The 21,858-nt window shown below is 37.5% G+C and overlaps 1 protein-coding gene across 6 annotated transcripts in view; it reads left to right on the forward strand.

Moving 5' to 3' along the window:
- Positions 1-21,858, forward strand: part of EVI5 (ecotropic viral integration site 5) — a 74,047-nt gene that overhangs the window by 4,257 nt on the left and 47,932 nt on the right. For 4 of the 6 annotated variants that reach the window (XM_066192456.1, XM_066192458.1, XM_066192459.1 and 1 more), the window contains exons 2-9: positions 10,039-10,268; positions 14,205-14,394; positions 17,338-17,562; positions 18,530-18,604; positions 19,284-19,409; positions 20,133-20,276; positions 21,257-21,346; positions 21,459-21,556. In XM_066192456.1, the coding sequence (XP_066048553.1) occupies positions 10,039-10,268; positions 14,205-14,394; positions 17,338-17,562; positions 18,530-18,604; positions 19,284-19,409; positions 20,133-20,276; positions 21,257-21,346; positions 21,459-21,556 (1,178 nt within the window). Of the gene's footprint in view, positions 1-9,359; positions 9,783-10,038; positions 10,269-12,556; positions 12,656-14,204; positions 14,395-17,337; positions 17,563-18,529; positions 18,605-19,283; positions 19,410-20,132; positions 20,277-21,256; positions 21,347-21,458; positions 21,557-21,858 lie in introns of those variants that run through there. The other 2 variants (XM_066192457.1, XM_066192460.1) reach the window with 2 other exon arrangements.

Raw genomic sequence — 21,858 nt, forward strand, 5'->3', positions numbered from 1 at the left:
TATATTTGGGGTTGAAGCAGAATACAAGGGTGGGTCTTTATTCTGGACAAGAAGAAGGTGGTGTGATAGAATGACTGTGGACACCTATTTTGTCCTAATTTCCAACTTGGAAAGCAGCCAAAAGCCATCATCAAATATCTCTTTGTTCTTTTGCCTGAACAAACTTTACCTGTCTCTGATGGGTTATGTTGCTTTATTATCTTGGCTGACCGGTATTGCTTCTGCTTCTATGGTTCAGTCCTTTGGAAAAGAAAGAAAGAAAAATCCAGATTTGGTATTTTGGTAGTAGGCTGTGTTAATGTGGTCTGCCATATGGTAAGCTATTGATCTTCCCAAACTCCTGAGTTTCTTATGGCCTATTGTCATGACTAAATCTTAGTGATGCTTAGTATAGCATTAAATATCTGTTTGATGACATCATAACATGTTCTTAGACTTCTGACTTATCAGTATCTTCTACTGCATTAACTATGTATATTTTTTCATTGTTTTCATCAGGCTGGCAGATGGGGTTAGTCTTTCAGTAAGATTGCTGTTGCCATAAATTAACTCTGCACTTGTAGCTAAAAAGATGTTAGAAGAGCTTATGGGTAATTTTTGTTATAGAAGGCTAAAACTGTCAAATGTCATTTAAAATGGGTGTAAAAATTATTAGTTAGCCAAAACCTAACATTTTAGACATGTTCTGTTGACATAACTGTTGTGTAGAAGTTAGTTTTATGTCTCTCACTTTTCATGCATTCTTCTTGATTATATGTAGCTCAAGCAGTGAACTACTTCCAGGCATAGTAAAAAGAAATTCCAGCTTCTATGCTGTCTGAAACAGCAGAGCTAAAACTCAATATTTATTGAGCAAAGTATTTTTTTCCTCCATTAGAATGCATTACTGGTGGAACTTAATGAGTTTGTCTGAGGTCTTAGTATTTCCCAGCCCTTTGAAGAAAGAATTGTGATCGGTCTTTCTAAAGACAAGATTACAAAAGCAAGTTTAAATTCCATAATGAGACACATGATGTTAAAATGGACTTGGGATTTTTACATGAACTTTTTGGTGTCAGGCTGACACAAAAAATCATCCGTGTTTTGTTGATTTCCTTTGCGTTCTTCCTTTAGTAGGCTGTTTTGAAAGAAGTAAACAGGCCCTTATTTCCAAATAAAAGTGCAGAAGTCAGTGGCCAACTAATCAGAACATAACTGACTTCATTTGATGATGAGCAGATACATCATTTCTCTGAAGAGCCATTTCCCTTTTCTTTATTAAATATCTAAGGAAAATTAGATTTCTCTGTGCTGTGCTCAAAGGCTGCTGGAGCTCTAATACAGACTTGAATAGCATGGAGGGAGACCCTTCCAGAGCATAAGAATACACTGATACACTGCTTCCAGTTATGCTGTGAGTGCTTGTGAAAGCAAATCATGGCTATGGTAAGTAAATTAGTGGGCAAAATGGAATATTTCTGCAGGACCACAGATGTTGGCATGGATTGTGTTAAAAGAGTTGACTATTGATGTTTGCAGCTGTGTTTATATCGGCTCTGTTTACTGGATGGCTTGGGCACCTTTCCTATGTGGAAATTACTAATTAGTTATGCTTCTTGCTTCTGAAACTTTTACATTCTATTTCTTGTCTGTCAGAAGCTGCAGGTTGCAATGAGCTGTAGTTCACAAGAAAGGCTGGTTACCAGTCAGTCATTTAGAAAGTGTTTCACTCTTGAGTGTAACTGATAGAAAGTTGGTCTTTTAGCTGGTCATTTGAAAGAGGAATATCCTGAAGGTGAGGGTCTCACCAACCTCTGTCCTGTATTTTTTTTTTTTACTTTTTTTTTACTTATAGGAAGTAGTTAATAAAGTTTTAAGTGTTACCATATTGCATAAGGGACATGCTTAAGTCCTTTGGTTTCTCCATTAAGTCGCATTTCATTCACCTCTTTGGGAAGGGAACTGCTGTGCACAGCTTGGTAAATGAGAGATGAGCATTCTGGTTGTAACCTGCACGTTGTGGCAGAAGTTTCTGGTCTCTGTAGAAAGGAGAACTAGACCTAGAAAATTCTTGAGTTATTAGTATGTAAACAAAGTTGCATGGAATGAGATGTTTTCATGTGTCAGATACTAAATCCTTTGAAACTTACCAATTTAACTGCTTGTAAATTTTGTATCCTTTTTAAATGAAGAGTTGTGTTATAAACACTGATATTGATTAAGGATTAGTGAGTGTTTAAAAATAGGACTCGATTGCTTTTCACTTCGAAAACCTAAAGCTTTTAGTAAATTTAACTGCATTTGTGTACTTCTGTCTATTTTTGTCCTAATGTAATGTAGATGCTAGACCTGCCTCCTTTCCAGGAGGAAGCTAGGCTTTGGGGAATGAGTAGGGAAAAAAATCTGTAGAAAGTAGCTATAATTATAAACATATGTGTTTCAGAGTGTGTTACACTTTTTTAAGTGCCTGATGATACTTGAATTCCAGTTAAATAATTGAGTTGCATTTTACTGAAAAGACAAAACCCCTAAATCTTCCAATCTATTGCATAATAAAAAACTTGGCATGGTTGATTTTATTTTAGCTGATTCATCTGATTGTTTCCTCTGTTTTGTTAGCCAAGGGGATGGTCCTTCACGTATATGTGTGTGCCATTGACATGCTGAACCTCAAATACAAAGAAGTTTTCCAGACTGAGGTCTAAGAGAACAAAGGAAGTTTTCTGTTAAAGGTTTTTACTGTAGTCCATCAGTGCTTTCTCTTGCAGCTCCGAGGAACTCTCAGCCGTCTTTTGTACAAAAGCACTGTATCTAATTCTTTTCCCTTGAAAGAAGGCCTCAGTTTCTTGAAGGTTGTTACATTCCTATGTCAGACGTGAAACTTTTTCTGATTTTCTGACCATCTCTAGATGGACAGAAGGTAGTGTCAGCAAAAGCACTGTAGTTTGTCTTCTCAGCACACTGGGACAATGCCTGACAGACTGTAAACCACTCGGGACTGCAGAGGTAATTAACAACCTGGAATTGTTCTTGGAAAGAAATGAAATTTAGTACAACTTGGTCAGTGATGGAAATGTTACTCATATGACTTTGAGCAATGGTTTCAACCTTTAGTGGGTTGCTACCACATTTCTAATAAAGTTCCTCTTTAAAACTCCTCATACATTAGTGGTACATGTGAACTGCCACTTCAAGTTTCTCTGGGACCATCAAAACCCCATGACGTGTTAGTCAGATGATGAGTTTTTAAAAATGATGCTATGCAAAGCTTTGATGGCCTAAATTTTATACAATCTAAGATATTAGACTGCTTTATTTTTTTGTTTCAGAAAGACTTGGAGAGCTAGTATGTATCAAGTGAAGTGGAAGCCAGGGAATGGTAGCCATGATATTCCTGACTGCTATTAGGTGATATTACAAGAAAAATTTGGGAATATGAGCACAAGTGAAGACTTCTCACTCACGCCTTGGCAGAAATCAGTTATATGAATTTTTAGTGTAAATGACCCAAATGAAGTTTGTAGCGAAGCCATGTTTGAGCCCTGAATTAGGATTTTAGCTTGTCAAGGAGCATGATGGCAGGCTGACTCACCAGCTACATCTCCTGCATGTGTCATTGACTAAGTTGGTTTAATTTGTTCTACACATATTAGAATGCTATTAACTTTGAAGCAGGAAGGAGACTGAGTCTATGGAATGCTATAAAACGAGCTTAAAAACCACATATACAATTTCAGACCCAATTATGTCAGACTTCTTTTTTTATGTAGAGTAATATGGAAATTACTTCCTGTATTCTGGACATTCCCATTTCTTTCTTTTTTCATGAAGAGAGGAAATTGTTGGAAGCAAATGATATATACAGTAGTGTCTGTGTAAGGCTTGTAGTTATTTTTACTTTGTCATATGATAAGAATAGTTGAGGCAGTGTTTCAAGATATCTGTAATCTTTGGGGTAATCAAGATATCAAGATATAATTCTTTGATACAAATGTTCCTCAGGGAAATGCAGGAAAAAGGTAGTAAGCAAATTGAACATGTACAGTGGAATGCCTTTTGTAAAGAAATCTAAATAGACTTTTTTAGAAAAAACAGATTTTGTGTGGCGAATGCAAATACACGGAGTGCTAACATAATTAGGCCTTCTGTAAGGTACTGCTCATTACCTGAGTATTCTCAGGGAAAGAGGTTTGTATGTAATGTGGAATGTTGCAGTCTACCTTTAGCTGGCCTTACTTAATGTTACATATAAAATTTTATATGCAGCTTCATTGCAGTATTCCTTTGAGTAATTTGGAAAACTAAGCACAGTATTGTAGTCCTCTTGATAATAAAACCCTGTAATCATCAGCTAATTAAAGATACTAAGCATAAAGTTGAGCTACTGAATTTTATATATTTTAGTTGGCATGTATATATATATGCCACATACTATGCATCTCTATTTAGTATCAATTTAAACATCTATTATCTTTGCAATATCTTAGAGGATTTAGCAGACAGGTCTGTGTCTTGTCTGGTTGACTCATCAGGTGGCTGAGAATTGCTGGTAGTTCTGTTCTTCCAATGGAAACTGCATAAGAGTACAAAGTCTTTGGTCATTAAGTCTTGTGCTGTGTGTTCTCCCAGCTTTTTAAAAATCAGTACGTTCAAACTCAAATTTCACACATTTCTTTCGGAGGTATGTGCATGAGCATTTAGGCAGGTGGATGCCAGTGAATAGTTCCTGTGCTCTGGGTGCACTGGCAAGCCGGGAGCAGTGTAGATGTTAATAGGACTGGGAGCCTGAATGTGTGTCCCTGCTTTGGAGCTGGGAGATGCCTGCTCAGTTCCATGTGTCCTGCACAGGGTAAGGAAGATGTGCCCCTGCCTGCTTGTCTCCAGACCTAGCCATCTTCAGTGGAAGGGGTTGGTGTCCCAGGAGTGAGCTACAAGTGGCATTTGTGTTCAAAATCTTGGATTAATTGGCAGGTTCTTGAGTGACCCCCCCTCCAGAGAAAAAGCATGTCTTAAAAATCGGTTGATTCTATTTTTAATCATACATCAATAATGATTAGTAATAGCTTGAGCATCTTGATGGTGTTCTTGATGGTTTGGCATACATCCCAGCCAATGTAGGTTACCTTTTGTACTCTTTAAAGGTAACTTGGATTTCAGCATCCAAAAAATGCTGGGAATGACAAGAAAACCAATTCTCTTTACAGAGTTGAAAAACCGTCTGAGTTGAGCAAGGACTCCTGTTCACTGGGGCCCTCCAGCCTGGGCTGGTTATGTGAACGGGGGTGGAGAGCTCACCTAGGTCTGGGAAGTGTTGGGACTCGGGAGCAGCCTGGGCTGGAGCTCTGTGTGCGCCGGGCTGGAGCAGCTGTGCGAGCAGGAGGGCTCCAGCTGTGAGGGGAGAGCGGCAGAGGTGCGAGGGGGACGCCAAAAATCCTGTCTCGTGTAGCTGGATTTACCAGTGTGACCTAGCTAAGATCATAGGAGGGACACTGGTGTGTCTGGCTGTCCTTGTTACTGGTGCAAACAGCTGAGCACATGGCTACAATTTCTTTTCCACAGCAATGAAGAGTAGCGAAGGGAAGGAGGCTTTGTAACTGGAGTGCAGCTCATCCTTCTTGCAGGCAAAAGGCAGACACTGCTGCAGACCTGCAGATGTGTCTGTTAATAACAACCAGGTTTTTAAAGAAACACTTGCTTAGGAAAGCCTTGAGGACACTGTCCAAAAATCAAGGATTAAAGGTATAATAAGACTTGTTCTCTTGAGTCTTTCCAGAATATTGTGTTAAGCAAAATCACATCTCTGAAGAAAGGAGGTTAAACCAAATGCTCACGCAGATTTTCGTGCATTTGCTGGAGGTGGTGATGCCCAGTGAAACTGTCTGTCATTCATCCTAGATGTATTCTCATTGCTGTCACTGTGATTTGTAACTGGGGGAGCCCCAGTTTCTCTGTCAGGGCTATGGTGAAACCTGTCGTTCTCTCCTTTGTGCTGTCAGAGGAGAGGTACAGCTCTCCTGGGAGTCAGCAGGATTCACTCGTGTGCTGTCTTGCTGTGTGACAGCTCTCTCGCTGCAGGGGTTGTCAGCAGAAGGGTGGGAGGCAGCAGTGGTGGTTTAGTGATGGCCAAGTCCAGCTGTGCCGTTGGGTGGAACAGTGTACATGGAACTGGAAAGCTGGTGACATAGAAGGGATTTTCAGGCTTTACTAAGAGGAGGGCAAAGAGTTGAAAAGGCAGGTATACTCAGTGAGTCCATAGGAATGCTGGTGCATTTCTTCACAGGAGGAAAAAATAATTAAACCAAACCATAGATTTGCAGCTTAAATTTGCTAAAATAATTAATTCAGGTAATTGGATCTTTACATGCTAATATTGGTATTCCATGTTTCCCACATCACTAGAATCATCTCAACAAACAGAACTGCTATTTCCATACTTTCCTGAAGAGAATCAATGTTACTAATAAACTACCTTCAAAATAATTTGCTTTATTGCCAGTGATTTTCTATTACAATTTAGACTAAGTTCTATTTGCATGTTAGTATTTTAAGGGAACCAAAAGAAAAAACATACTTAAAAGAAACAAGCAAAACCAAATCCCTCAAATTACTAATGGCAATATATACTTACTTTCAAAAATCCTGATATTTTATAATTGACTTCCTGTACATTGTAATTCCAAATCGGAGTATTTTATTTCCACTTCTCATCAAAATACCAATTTATTCTCAAATTAGAGTAAAACCACACAGAGCAAAGAAACACTAAAAGCTGTGCATATGACTTATTTTATGATTAGTCTTCTGATGCATATTGGGTTCTGAAGGGAGTTTACTAGAACCATAGATGTAAAAAAATTATAGAATCTTCATTATTAATGAAGTATGTATTTGTTCGGATCAGGTTTCTTGGGATACAGCCCAAGATTTTCTCATTTTCAAATTTCAGTGACTTGTTTTTTAGAAGGTCTTAAAACACTTTTCAAAGACTAACTGTGAAATCTTTTGCCACTGTTATAAATTTTGAAATTAAGGTAGGTGAAATGATGAAATTCGAAAAGTCCTGTTACTGTATCCTACTTAGGGAAATGGATGATGAACATATAGCTAAATACCTTCATGTCTTGGTTACTGATGCTAACAAGTTAAGAGAGCTGGCTTTAGATACTTAGGTAACCTGGAAAAGCCTGGCAAAAAGGATGTAGGTGTGACCAGGTAGCTGTTAGATCAGAATTGTGTTTTTCTTGATTTTGCTTGGCCCTAAGTGACTGCCATAACTGTTTTCCCCCAGACAAATTCCTCATGTGTTTTTGATGCACATTTCACTGTGAGCCTCTTGATCTGCAATATTTGCTTTTGGCAGTTGTGCACTTTGCCTGCTCTGTGTGTCACTGTTCTCAGACAGCTGGTTAGAAATAGTTTTGGGGTACTAATTCTCTGATACATTCTAATGCACCTCTGAGCTGCCCTGAGAAACAGTATTGTTAGGTGCGTTGTTTTGACTGACTTAAGTGCTGTTTTGCATGGTTTTCTTGACCACAATTTTTGATATTCTTCACATAATTGGCATCTTCACACTTTTGAATTATTTTTTTTAATGCCCAGTAATATGTTGGTGAATGAATGTTAGCAAGATTGTTGATTTCTGTCTCTACACCACCCCCTTTCAGCTCTCTTACTGGACAGGGTAAACCTTATCATTTATAAGCCAGATTGACCTTGAATTTTGTTTTATGCCTTAAGTCTTCCCAGTTACATTACTTTGTGAAAAGATAAAAACTGAATGTATGTTTTTTCTTCCTGTTTGCACCACACAGGGTATTATTGAAAATCATTGCTTTTCTAATCTTTATACCTAAGGTTCTTAGAGCGGGTGACTCCTAAAGCCTGCTGCATATGGCAGTCATTTTTACTGTGTTAACATTGGCCCTGTTTCTGCCTGCATTTATTTTTGGAATAGTTGCATTACTTGTGATATTTTAAGCAGTTTAAAGCCTTTGAGAAAATAATCAGTCTTAAGAGAGATGTATGAGTTACCTTCATTATAATGTGATTTTATTCAAACTAAAACAGCAGTAATTTATCCTTTCATAGCAATAGTGAATAAAGGATATAGACTGAGTGAAATATTAATGCATGTATTAAACTTAGAATTTTGAAACCTCTAGTAATTTTCATTCCTTTCTTTTATAAAACGTGGTGTCAAATGCTAGTGTTGGAAGCAATTTTTTTCCAATATTATATTCAAAAGATATGTGTTGAGATTTTTGTGGTTTGGGTGGTTGTGGATTTTTGGTGGTTTTTTTTCTTTTTCCTTTTGCCTTTTTTCTTCTTTTTATATACTTGACTTTTGCTGTCCAGCAGTGACAAGAACCAACTGGAACCTTTCTGATGCTTATGTTGGTATCTTACTATCCCCACCTGAGGTTTGCATCCCTGCCTCTGAAGACTTCTAGCAAAATTTGATACCATTTTCAGAATGAGTGCTAAGCATATGGAAACTGGAAACTTCTTCTAGTCTTCTAGGAAAGCTCTTAGGTGTCATGTTGTTGTTGTTGGAGAGTAAGTGGGAAGGTTGAGTACCACTTGTTTGGGTTTGGTCTGTGTTGTCCCTCTTGTTTTCTGAAGGTATTCAGTGTGTCTTCTTTTTGATGTGAAGTGAAAATAAAATACTGCTGGATTTGATTGACCAGAAAGTTCTTTGTAGCTTTGTATCCAAATAAAAGCTTCTGTTTCAGCAATCAGTCTACATATTGTACTTCAGATAAATGCACAGTGTGATAAAATGGAGTTTTTAATTTCAGTTGAAATTTTGCTTTAATTAGATTCTATTGGAGGATCTTGGGAAAAGATTTTTTTTCCCTGTAGCTCAGTGTCTTTAGTTTCTTAGTAATTATTTATAGGCTGTACTGCAGAATTGTTTGTAGCATTGAGTAATTTGGTGTTTTGAGGAAATCAGCAAAGTTCAAAATAAATAGTAACCAGCAACACCCCTTCAGAAGCTCCTCTTCAGCCCTGGTTTTGCCAACTTTTAACATTTGCTGGGCAGCTAGCTCTTCCTCTAAGGTGCATCTGGATTTCCTCCGAGTTGGGCTGGGGAAAGATTAAACTCTGAGTTACTGCATGTCAAAGTCTCTTATGTTTTCAGGTGCTGAAGGGAAGCTCTAGTGAGGGGTTCACTGGAAGATGCTCCCAACAGCTGCTCTTCTTTCCATAGCACTGGTGAAGAAGTAGCAGCAGATAATGATCAGCAGTTAACCTTTGCTTTCCTGAGCCCACTGCTTCCCTGTCTCTAGCAGCACCTCTTGCTTTTCCCCCAAAGCCCAGGGGTCTGTCCAGGCACTGGCAGTGGGACTGAGGATCAAGGACACTTGGTGTAGGAAGTGACCTGAAGTGAGGAAAGAAAAGAGGCAGCAGTGTGATGCCTTACTGTGAGACTTTCAGGTGTTGTAGATTCATGGGCATAGATTCTTTGTGACGTTTTTCTGCCCACTGGCAGTGCTACAGGGTACTTTGCTTTGGTGTAAATCAGAAATGTGGTGCCCCTGCTCCTCTGTCCTGGCACTACAGGGACTAATGAAGGTGAGCAGTGGGTGATCTGGGGGGGGTTACACTGATACTCTGCTTCAGTGTCTATCAGTAAAGTAGTTGATTGTTTCTACAGCTATATTTCTACCGTTTCTGTGCCATTATTTTAGTTTATCAAGATGTTTTAAAATAAGCTTTTATTTCTATTTATTTTTATAATGGGAAGTCGGAGCTGATCCTGGATCCTGTGGTATTTCTGTACTGCAGAGATGAGCTCTGTGAGTATGCATCAGGAGTTTCTTGGGGTTTGTCTTTGTGGATTAGCAACATACTTGCATGTTACTTCTATAGTATTGTATTGCTGGTGATGCTTGTGTTACTTCTGACAGCCTTGGGGTCCTGGAGAAATAAATCATCTCAGTGTTGCTTTGTGCATATTGTATATTTCTTTCCTTTGTTCGATGCAGCAGGTTTTCTGGAAGAAAGGAGTTTACAAAGGACAACTTTTGCATCCTCTCCTTTGTGTCAACACAGGTGGCGACAGACAAGGTTGCAGGCAAGCTGAGCTCCACTCTCTCATGGGTGAAGAACACGGTGTCGCACACCGTCAGTCAAATGGCCAGCCAGGTGGCAAGCCCATCTGCCTCCCTCCACACCACATCCCCCTCCACCACCCTGTCCACACCCGCCCTCTCACCGTCCTCACCGACACAGCTCAGCCCCGACGACTTGGAACTACTGGCTAAACTTGAGGAGCAGAACAGGTGAATGGAAAACTTTTTGCTCTTCAAAGTACAGTAATGAGACAAAAATTGGTTTATTGCGTTTGTAGCATAGAGGCTGTTAAAGGGGCATTAGTTAAAACTTCATGGCACAACACTTCAATTTGAAAACCCAAAGGTTTAAGAATTTATATTTTTGTGCTGTGTTTTTATAAGTTATGTTTTAGTGGAACTCTAAAAGGTGTTTTTCTCTCCTGATTTTACAGGAGTGTTTATAGCTGCCTCTAATAGTAAAAAATTACACTGTGGCTTTTAGTATCCAATTTAAAGTAGAGTATCTCAGGGGTGAGTCTTGTGTATAACTTTCTCACCTTCTAAGATCACAACTACAATTTCTATTAATTTATTGGAATCTTAAATATTTCGCAATTGTTTTTTTCTTTTAACTTTTATCCAGTTATATAACCTGCTATGTACAGAGATAAAACTGTGATCAGTTACTTCTTGCTGTTACACTAGTGGTGCTGGATGCATAATAGCTTTAATTAAGAGTAAATTCCTAATCAGTTTTTTCTGGTCATCTTGCCTTTTTATGTATAGTAAGTAACAGTTTTCATGGTAGCCTTTCCGTGAGTGCCTATTTATCTGCACCATGTACAATTCAAGATGCAACTTTCAGGTGGATCAATTGCTCTTGACACGCACAGTGTCAAGCTCAGCAAATTCACAATATCACTAGGAAATGAAATTGGACTGTATAATTTCTTACAGCTGAATTTCCAGAAGCCATACTCATTTGCACTTTTGAGGTAGGACTCCTAAGTCATCTGTCCTTTTGCAAAATCTGGTTATATTTGACAAGTATGTTTCAATAGTTTTTGAGAGGTTGGCTGTAAACAACTTGAGCTCCAAGTAGATTTTTAGACTTGGCATGTAGCTGCAGGGCTTTGTTACCTGCTGGAGATGGCTATCCCTGAGCTGTAGTGAAGTGCAAGGTTTGATAATATAGCTCAAACTAGCTTCTGTTCCAGCTTCTCTGAGTGTGCTGGCCTTTGCACTGAGGCAGTTGAGGTACTCTGTATTTGATTGGGTTGGGATTTGTTTGTTTTTGTTGTTTTGGAGTTTTTTTGTTGGTGTGTTTGGGGAGAGGGGGTTGCTATTTGGTGATTTTTTGGTGGTTTTCTTTTGGTGATTTTTTTTTTGTGTGTTTTTTGGTTGTTTTTATATTATTATTATTATTGGTTGGGAGGAGTTGTTTGGTTTGGGGTTTTGTTTTTGTTGGTTTGTTTATTTATTTGTTTTTTTCTCGGCTGAGTCACTTCTGAGGGTAGTAACTTCCAGTGGAGAAGAGAGTAACTGGGGGGAGGAGAGGCAATGCCTGTGTGTCACCTGGCATGTCTTCTCTCATGTCTGCATTCTGCAGCCTGAGAGCAGCACAATTTGAAGGGAATTTGATACATCTGTCCAGATTTTGACAATAGAAGGAAGCTTCTAGAACCACCTCATACATTTTTCCTTGCCTTCAAAGATGAACTCCGTGTAATTTTTGCTGTGCAAATGGAAAATTATCAAAAGAAGCCAAAAAATAGTTAAATGGCACTTTTAAGGTGAATTTTCATTTAATCTGAGGCTTTCTAGTCTGTTCATGACAAAGCAACTAACTTGTATTTGAAAAGCAAACTGTCCTTTGGACTGCTTATCTATGTTGAAGTGTAATGTCTCTACATCTGGAGTCTTCTCGTTAAGGCCTGCAGTCAGACTACCTGGCTTGTTGAAAGAAGAATGTGAGCTTGGGCTTTCTGTCTCAAGTCAACTTTCTTCATTTAGTAAGTAAACTAGCCAATCTTGTCTGGTTTTATTTCATTTCAGCCAGACATGTTGTTAGTCCCACACTAGTCCTGTGTGTGAATTCTATTTAGAGGCTGCCCTATCAAGTGTACCTTTGCTGGTGTGGTACTGCCCTTTAATACTGAAATTCGATGCTCTTACGCTGGCTGCACTGTAGTTTCAGAACAGTTTGCATGTGCAGTTTAGCACAGTGGCACTTTGTTGACGATTGTACTCTGTTCACAGGGAACCATTCTTTCTGCTTGCTGGAAGAACTGCTGCTGTGGATGTTTGTAAAGGTTTTGGGTTTTTTGTTGGCTTTTGTGTCAGAAGGAGAATATGAATTAGGTAATAGTTAGAAAAGGGAAGAGATCAAATTGTTTCAAGCTATGTCTTGTAGCATTCTGCAATCTAATTATACTGAAAGTCCCCACAGAATAAAGAGGAAGCTCAGTCCAGAGTCCTGGTGGAACTATTTGGCATTAGTAAATCATTTATAAAGTTTCAAATGAAAGAAAACAGTGACTAAACGTCACAGAACTTGCGACTTACTGTGAAAAGAATTTCCTGTTTTCAAATCTAAGGACAATGAGTTTATCCAGGTAAGGTCAAATTACAGAAACTTAGTATAACTTCTACAGAAACCTGTGAAAACTGGAAGTGTCTCATTAGAACCTTGTTTTTATAATCTTTATTCTATGCTTTTTCCTCTGTATTACTTTGAATTTGGTGTTCAGGCATTGTCTTGGATTGAGAGGAGTTTCAAACTAAGTTTTCATTATGGATCCGTATAAGCCAGATTTCTAAACATTTGATGTGGATTTTAAAGTATTTTTTCAAAACTAGATTTTATACATTCCATTAATAAATGGAAAATTATTTATATTTTGTTTTGGAAAAAGAAAATTCCAAAAGAAAATTTGTCTTGAAAAGGCTCTCTTTTTATTCTTTTTCCTGAGGTATTACCATTTAACACTTTTCCAAACAAAATACTCCTGCAGAAACTGTACTATTTGTCTTCATGAGTCAAATTACTTTTTCCCTTGCTTTCATAAACACCAGTAGGTGAAAGCTGGGAACAGGGAGAGCTAGTATAAGTATCTTTATTGTAGCAGAGAGCTTAAAAATTGTAGGTATGCTGAGATTTCTGTGCCATCTCAGATATGATATGCCTTGGGTTATAATTTGTTCAATATCTAAAACATAACCTGAGCTTGCTGAAATGTTGGGGATTAACTTTCACGCTAATTTTGGAGAAAATATTCAACCACGTGGCTCTGATGTACTCATCTTGGAATTCTCAGAAGTTAAAGCACAAATGATACTCTTGGTATAGTGAAACACTTGCAAGTTAGTCTGAATTCTTGCTCTTACCTAAAACATGGTATAAAAATTTTCCCCTGCTTATGGGGCTCAATATTAGTTGAAGATAAACAAAGCGTTGCCTTTTTGCCAAGTGCACGGCCACAGCAACCAGCTCACAGGGAAATCTCCTCAGGACCTCGTCTAGCACTTGACACATCTTTATTTATACTTTGCTGCTGGATAACCCCAGAGGTTCTCACGTTTGCACTCCTCACTTCAATTACACATTCATTAGCTTTACTAATCACTTCTGTTGCCTCGTCCTTGGTCTGTAGGTCTGGAATTTCTCCTGTGTATTTATAAAACACTGTGTTGCTTTGTGAACAGTTGTCAGCCAATGTTAGTTTTTTAAAATTACTTCGAAGGTTTTAATTGTTCTGTCTTTATTTATACTGTCAATTTTAAAAAAGTATAATTAGGTAGACTTCTAGGAGACTAATTTTTGTCTATTAAATGACTGTATTTTTTAAAGTTCTTTGACATTTGATGTTATCATTGAGGATATTTAACTTCCTTAGGTTTTGTCAGTCTGATGCATGACAGCCGTGGGTGACATTTTTATCTGTTTCTTAAAATGCTGCAGTTTGAACTATTCTGTCTGCAGATTTACTTGTGATCTCAAGAGAGCAGTAACACTCAACAGTTGTTTTCACATTTAGTCCAAATGAATGCTGGTAAAACTGTTTCACTGAACCTCTGGGTGCATTCTTTGTCAAGAAAACAATTAATAGTATGATCCTTTGATTAGATGAACTGGAATTTGGGTTTTGTGTGCTTTTTCTGCAGACTCTTGGAAACAGATAGCAAATCCTTACGATCAGTAAATGGGTCAAGAAGAAATAGTGGATCTTCTCTTGTATCTAGTTCATCAGCTTCTAGCAATCTCAGCCATCTTGAAGAAGACTCGTGGATCCTGTGGGGAAGGATTGTGAATGAATGGGAAGATGTACGGAAAAAGAAAGAAAAGCAAGTTAAGGTAGTAATTGGAAACTGTTTTCTGGATATATTTTCAATGTGATATGAGTGATGCTGTTTTACCTTTGTGATGGGCTTATTCTTTTTAAATAAATATGTAATACAAACATCCAGTTGAATCTTTTCATCCCTGAGCCTCAGTGCTTCTTTTCTAACCTTCCTATCTTCTGTCACCCAGCAAATGTCTCCTGCTGAAAACCAGATGCATTTATTGGATCTTGAATACTAAAGCTTTCAGTTTACTTCACATGAGAGATTTCCATCAGTACAGGGATGATTAGCTTTATGTTTCCAAAAATGGAATTGCTGAAAATCAACTTAAGGGCATCCGATAGCTTGATGCTATGATTATGTATATGTATGCTGTGCTGCTGTATACTGAGCAGCTTTCTTTTTAAAGCATTCTTAATATGAGAGCTGACGATTCTACTCAAAGGCTACAATCAGTTCAGATTTTTGTGCTTGCCAAGTATGTTGACCCCAGAGATGACCTTAGGCTGAAGAACACAGTTTCTAAATCCTGGATGGATTGGATGAACTTTGACCAGGGTGTCCAGTCTGGTTTAGTTGTGGTCATGTAGAGAAGTGAAGTTCAATTACACTTTAAATACAAACTAAAAAGCATTTAGTGCATTTGAACATATCCATGTTTCAGTGGCAGCAAGCACAGCAGCATGGGATTTTTTGTTAGTAGGCAAGTCTGTTCTGCTTTGGTTCTTTATTGGCTGTAGTCTGTAGTTTTATGTGCAGAATACAAATGTGTCAGGGTCTTTTGAACAGTTTGAAATGTGTGTCTATGAATAGGTTGTGGGAAGGCGGAACAATAGGCTGAAGTAAAGTATCTTTTATATGAAGCAGTTGTGAAGAGAACATGACTTGAGAGAGGAAACAAGGGAAGAAAGTGAACTAAAGATTTCCTGCTTGCATAGGGAAAGCAGTTTCTGGAAAGGTGTTCCAAAAGGCTATGAAAAGAAGGCCACAGGAGCCTGGCAAGAGAAGGAAAAAGTGAGATAGTAAGAAGATCTGGTTACTTAGAATTTGTTTGAACATTTTCAAGTGTCACAAGCATCACTTGTTTTTACAGCTGGCCAAGTACAATTTGGGGAGTATTTGACTAACTTTCAGGGAATATTTAATTATATTGCAGACTAATATTATATTGAAAACTAGCCAAGTTTTCCTTTGCTGTTAAATAATTCTCAGTAGTTTTTTGTCGAAGTCAACATTAACTGTGAGTCTGCGCTTATGATGGAATATCAGAACGTCCACATCTATCCCGATTGTGCCAGTAGGTACATAGGTAGCAGCATAGGTGTCTTTTTGGCTGTAAAAGCTGGTCGTAGGTTATTAGAAATCTGGTGAGTTTATAGGTTTTAGACATGTCTATACCTTCCTCCAAAGATGATGTGTTCCATCCTTTACATCTCTGTTCGCTTCAGAACTTGCTTTTTATTTATGGAGCAATTCTGAAGCATGGCTTTAGTCCTGCTGCTCATTTGATACGACATGCCTAGTAGGTGTGTTTTCCTCCTCTTCCTTTTATGAAAGTTGGAGAGGTTAACTCAATTATTCTGTCAAGCAGGTACATTAACAAGAAGTTAATTTAGGCATTAGCAAGAAGTTTCTTGCTTTATTAGTAGCCCTTGAGGCTGATGTACAGTCCAGTTGTGTTGTTGACAAAGGATAGAGACAGTTGTGTAAAGCTGATGTGTTAGGGTCCTTGTCTTGGAGTTGGGAATCTTTTAGGAGAAACATCTTGGTTTTGTGTTGTGACAGGAGAAATAGTTGGAGTGGTGTTACTATGGTGGTTCTGAAGAAGGATGGATTGAGAGCTTAGGGATATTAGAAGATAAAGGTCAGTGATGCAAAACTCCTGCAGCGGAGATCAAGCTTAAGAAAAAAACAAAACTTGAAAGCAAGAGGCTCTTTGAAAGTTCAGTGCTGCATTAATTAGTTGTAATGTTGGAGAAGTAGGAGAAATATGTGGAACAAACAGGAATAAGAGGAAGCTTTGCAGAATAGGAGATTACTCTGGCTTCAGAATAAATAATGAAAGAAATTAGCCTTTAGGAGAAGTAATACTTGATAATAGTTCTTAAGGTACAAAAAGGAAATAGTCTTGAAGAGACAATCTTCTAGGTTAGACTGATTCTAGTTGCAGAACATACCACCAAGACAGTCTGTTATATTCAGTAAAATCTGCAGTTTTCAGATCAAGCAACAAGATTACTTGTCCTTGTGATTTCTTAAAGGGCAAGTAACTGGTTCTTAGGTGTACTCATCTGGGCATGTTTGAATCCTGTATTACCTAGCAGGTTGTTTTTCAAAAGATAAAGTAAATTTAGTTAATTTAGTGGGTGTAAACTTAATGTTTTCTTGGTCCAGTGTCTGAAACTGCATTTAAATAATTTCTTAGAATATAACTTGGAAATACTGGCACACCAGAGAAATTAGACACAACTTGTCAAGTTTGTTAAATGATAGTTGTACTGTGCAATTTTTGTTTTGTTGCAGTTGACTGTGCTACAGTTAGTTCTACTTTTTGTCACTCACCTACTTTGAAAGTAATTTCTAGTCGGTCATTCCTTAGATCTCAATTACTCCAAACATTACTAAGGGTGTTATCTTCAGTAATCTTTCATGAAATATAGACGTAATTGTATTAAATTCTGTTTAATAGAAGTTCTCACATAAAATTATTTGAATATTCAGTTTTTCACATAGCTTGGATAAGCTCATTTATCCACTAGAAATGATTCAGAAATTGCTTACTTTTGTTGACTTAATAATCCCACTAAATTTGATGTTATAAACTGTATGAGTAGTTTATGCCATGATGTAAACTTTTCTGAAATTGTGAGGAACTTGATTGGAAGTTGTTTTTTTCTCTAGGTTTATTTTTGTAATATTTTCAGGAAATATAAATTGTCTTTTTGTGCCTTAGGAGCTGGTTCGAAAAGGGATACCTCATCACTTCAGAGCAATTGTTTGGCAACTTTTATGCAGTGCTCAAAGCATGCCAATTAAGGATCAGTATTCAGAGCTTTTAAAAATGACATCTCCTTGTGAAAAATTAATAAGAAGGGACATTGCTAGAACCTACCCTGAACATGATTTTTTCAAAGAAAAAGATAGCCTTGGGCAGGAGGTCTTGTTCAACGTAATGAAGGTGAGTTGGTGTTTCAACCCTTGAAAATACATTAGCAAGAACATGCACCAGCTTGGATTGTGTTGTATATAGAGAATGACACCAGTTTCATGTGTTATAAGTTTTTTTTTAAACCAAAGACACTGGAATGATTTAACAAATCCCATTTTACTTTCCATGGCATTCCTGTAAGTTTTTTTTATATCCCACAAAGTAAAACCAAGTTGGCATTATGACCAAGTCCCATACTAACTGCTGATAGTGTAATGGAATGAAGTGTGCCATGAATTAAAGTAAGCAACGTTGCCCAAGACAAGAACATTGGCAATCAGAACTAGTATTCAGTCTGCAGGCATTTCTGAAGTGCACATGGCAGCAGCAAATGGCAGGTACAAGCTAACGTGCGGTTTTTCCAGTGCCCAAACACCAAATGAAAATGCCAGTGTAGCATTGTTTGCTTAGTTAGTCCTCACTAGAGGTTGAACTTTGAAAGTCAGACTTTTCCATAGAACATAGTTTCAACAGAAAAGTTGGCAGGTTTCCAAGTCATAGTAATCTCCATAACTCTACAACAAAGATGCCACCTGCATGGAGATCACCACATTTCATTCCTCTGTAAATAAAACTGCAACACATTTTTTTCTGAAGACAACTTGTTTCATCGTCTGGTCTGTCTCCAATAAAAGTAGTACTTTGTGAGATTTGTATGCCAGTGGTCTGTCTTATCTTTTGGTAAATTCCTGTAGATGAAAACTGCCTGGTTTTTTGGTAGGTATGCCTTAGTTTTAGCTTTGCAGGTGCTCAGAGGGCAGTTTGTAGCAGCAGGTAGAAACTCGAATGTCTGACTAAAACTTTTGGATGGTATATATGCCCTGGCTGGATTTGGGGAGAGGAAGAACAAGTTATCAACAAGATAGCAGGATAAGCTATGATTACTTTTTGTTGATAATGAGGTTTTAATTGTTGAGAATTTTAACTTATTTCCCAGGCTTACTCTTTGGTGGATCGTGAGGTTGGATACTGTCAAGGAAGTGCTTTTATAGTTGGATTGCTGCTTATGCAGGTAAAAATATTGAAAAATACGTCAATCTTTAAAGTTCGTGCTAGAATGCATAAGATACTGTGGTGATTTATTGGGAATTTTTGCAATGGTTTTCCTTCATAATTTTGTTACAATGGAGTTGTCAAGGGCAGCTGTTTAGTCTGGAAATTAAATGAGATTTACTTTGTATCATTCTATTTGCCAAAATACTGTATTGGAGTGGGAGAATGTATTTGTTTCTCAGAGCTAAGGTAGAATTGCAGACTTGCAAGCTATTTTGGTGAGTGATATTTCAAAAATAAATGAACTTCTCATTTCTCTTCTATTACATGGAATCTCCTCAGAGTTCAAATGGAACTGTACAGTTGATTTGATTATTTTAAAGCTGCCTTTGTACTATTGGTTTTTGGCTTATGGCAAAGTAGCGTACATAATAAGAAACTTACAGACTTCTATTTCAGTTTAGAAATTGTTTGCTAGAATTTAATATATACTAAAGTTCATTTGAGTAATTGGCTGTAAATCCCTTAAACAAAACAAAAACCTCAAAGCAAACAAACCAACAACCAAAACAATAACTCTGCTGCATGCACATGCACACACACACAAAACCCCAACCCTAAATCTTCCCAGGCTTTTACTCTGATATATCGTTATATTTGTCCAGAGTTTTTACTGTGCTTTTTTATTTTTGATATAGATGCCAGAAGAAGAGGCATTCTGTGTGTTTGTTAAATTAATGCAAGATTACAGACTACGAGAACTCTTTAAACCAAGCATGGCTGAATTGGGCCTTTGTATGTACCAGTTTGAATGCATGATACAGGTACGCACAAAATCTATCAAACTTGCTCTTCAGTAACTATTAATAAGGAACTTGGGAGTTACAGCTCAAGAGCAGGAATGTCTGTTGGCTAACAGGCTGTACTCCTGACAATAGAACTTCAGAAGTAAATGCATGTGGCTCTGAGCAATTTTTTTTGGCAGACAGTGACTGGTTTTAAACACTGAAGCATGAGGATTTGTATTGCTGCAGTTTAAGCATATGAATGTTTAATTCTGTTTGGTGGATATCCTCATATATAGAATTGAAATTGTTTTCAGATTTGGAGTGCAGGTGCTTCCTGGTCAGGCTGATGGAGAAAAACAGGTTTCTGTTTTGTGATCCAGTTTCTAACATGATGATCAGGGGTGAGATATCACATAGCCTTAGATTTTGTCAGCTCTGCTTAGTAGCCCATTCTAGCTATTACTCAAGAATTTACAAGCTTGACTTCCCTGTAGGATCAGGAAGTGTTTTTGTTATCTGCTTTGCAGGGTAGACATTCTATACGATATTCTGTATTGGGACTTTTGTTGCATGGTTGTTGATAATGATGAGCCATATCTTTCCTAGTCCTGTTGCTAGTACAGACAGCTATCTGTATCTGCTATCTGTACTAAGTATTAAATATTTTCTTGTTTTCAAAATCTATCAAAACCATGCCTGCACTAAAACTACAAGCAGAAGCTTAACATACTTATGTATTTTATTCCTCTTCTTTTCCAGGAACATCTTCCAGAGCTTTATGTGCACTTTCAGTCTCAGAGTTTTCACACTTCTATGTATGCATCATCATGGTTTTTAACTATATTCCTTACAACTTTTCCACTACCAATTGCAACAAGAATATTTGATATCTTTATGTCTGAGGTAACTACTAAATAGTAGTCATATGTTATATCTCAAGAGTAGCTGTTGAAAGCAGTTATTTAGGTAGTGGCATAAATTCCATCATGATGGATAAATCTCATAGTCTTGCTTTTTATTTCTTATGCTGATCAGATTATTTTAAGGGAAGGTATCTGCCTGTGCAGTTAGTCAAGGAAGAGCAACTAAGTCACTGAATGTTGATACTGTGTGTAGCTTTGTGCTCTAAGCCTGTTGAAGTGTTCCCAAATCTGTTCTTTCTGGATGCAGCAAGGACATCCGTTCCTCAGTATTATGGTGAGTTTGCAGTGGAAACTAATGCTGATTTCAGGCCAAAGTTAAAGTTCATTGAGGATATGCAGGACAAGAAGAGGGAGTGTTAAGTCCTTTGATTGTCCAGATGATGATCAGTGCCAAAGAAATTTAGGGACTTATTCAGTGTCATTATCACATTATCACACCTATGATGTCGATTAGAGCTTTGCATAATTGTAACCAGTAACAAATCATAGTTTGTTTGTTCTGCAGTCAGATTTTAGAAAGCAGCAAGTCAAAGGTGGATCCTTTCAGCTTGCCCTCAGGAAAGTCCAAGATGGGGTATATAGTCAGATGTTCCTTTTTTTTTTTTTTTTTTTTTAATTGTTTAACTGCATTGTACGGTGTCTGAAGTTAAAATAGCTTTTTTTGTGAAGTACTGAAGATTTTTCTACTTGATAAAGTGGTTGATCGAGCTGACGTAGAGAATTGCTGTCACTTAAGATTTTGCCTCACCACTGACTTTTCTGAGGGAGATGTCTAGCATCAGGACAAATAGCCAGAGTGCTTGTTCTCGGAACAAAAAAAGAAACACAGAAGCAATTTGTTGAGAGACTTTTTCAGTACTTGTACTTACTTGGATGAGATTTCCAATGCTAGTAAATAGTAGAAAAACTCTGTACTGTTGACAATGGCATGAATAATTGTTGGATATTTTTTCTTTTCAGGGTTTAGAGATAGTATTTCGAGTAGGTTTAGCATTACTTCAGATGAACCAGGCAGAATTACTGCAACTTGACATGGAAGGAATGTTACAGGTAAGATATGGTTAAAATAATTTTAAGAGATATCTGAAATGTGTAGTGTGTGTATATTTCCTTTAATCCTTCCTGTTAATTATATGTAATCTTGTGCTCTGATTGCTTTTAGCACTTTCAAAAGGTCATTCCACATCAGTTTGACAGTGGTCCAGACAAATTAATCCAAGCATCTTATCAAGTCAAATACAATGCAAAAAAGATGAAAAAGTAGGTATTACGTTTTGAGAAAATGGATTATACTGTTGCTGAGTTACTGTTTGTTTGCCCTCAAGAATTGTTATTCTGTGTTTCATTTTGAATTTTCCATCTTTATATTTCTCTGGGGTTTTCAGATAAAACTGAAGTTCTGCCTGCAAAAAAAATATTCTAAAGTAGTATTTGCTATTTTTCTTAAATACAGTAAAGCTGTATCTCATTTACAAAAATAATTAAAAAAACATTTGAAGAAAACTGCAAGTTATGGGGAATTACAGCACTTCTATAAAAAAGGAACTGAATAGGAAGGTTGG

Source organism: Chamaea fasciata, unplaced genomic scaffold (assembly GCF_029207755.1).
Source record: "Chamaea fasciata isolate MVZ Bird 193981 ecotype frontalis unplaced genomic scaffold, bChaFas1.0.hap1 SCAF_10, whole genome shotgun sequence".
Lineage (NCBI taxonomy): Eukaryota > Metazoa > Chordata > Aves > Passeriformes > Sylviidae > Chamaea > Chamaea fasciata.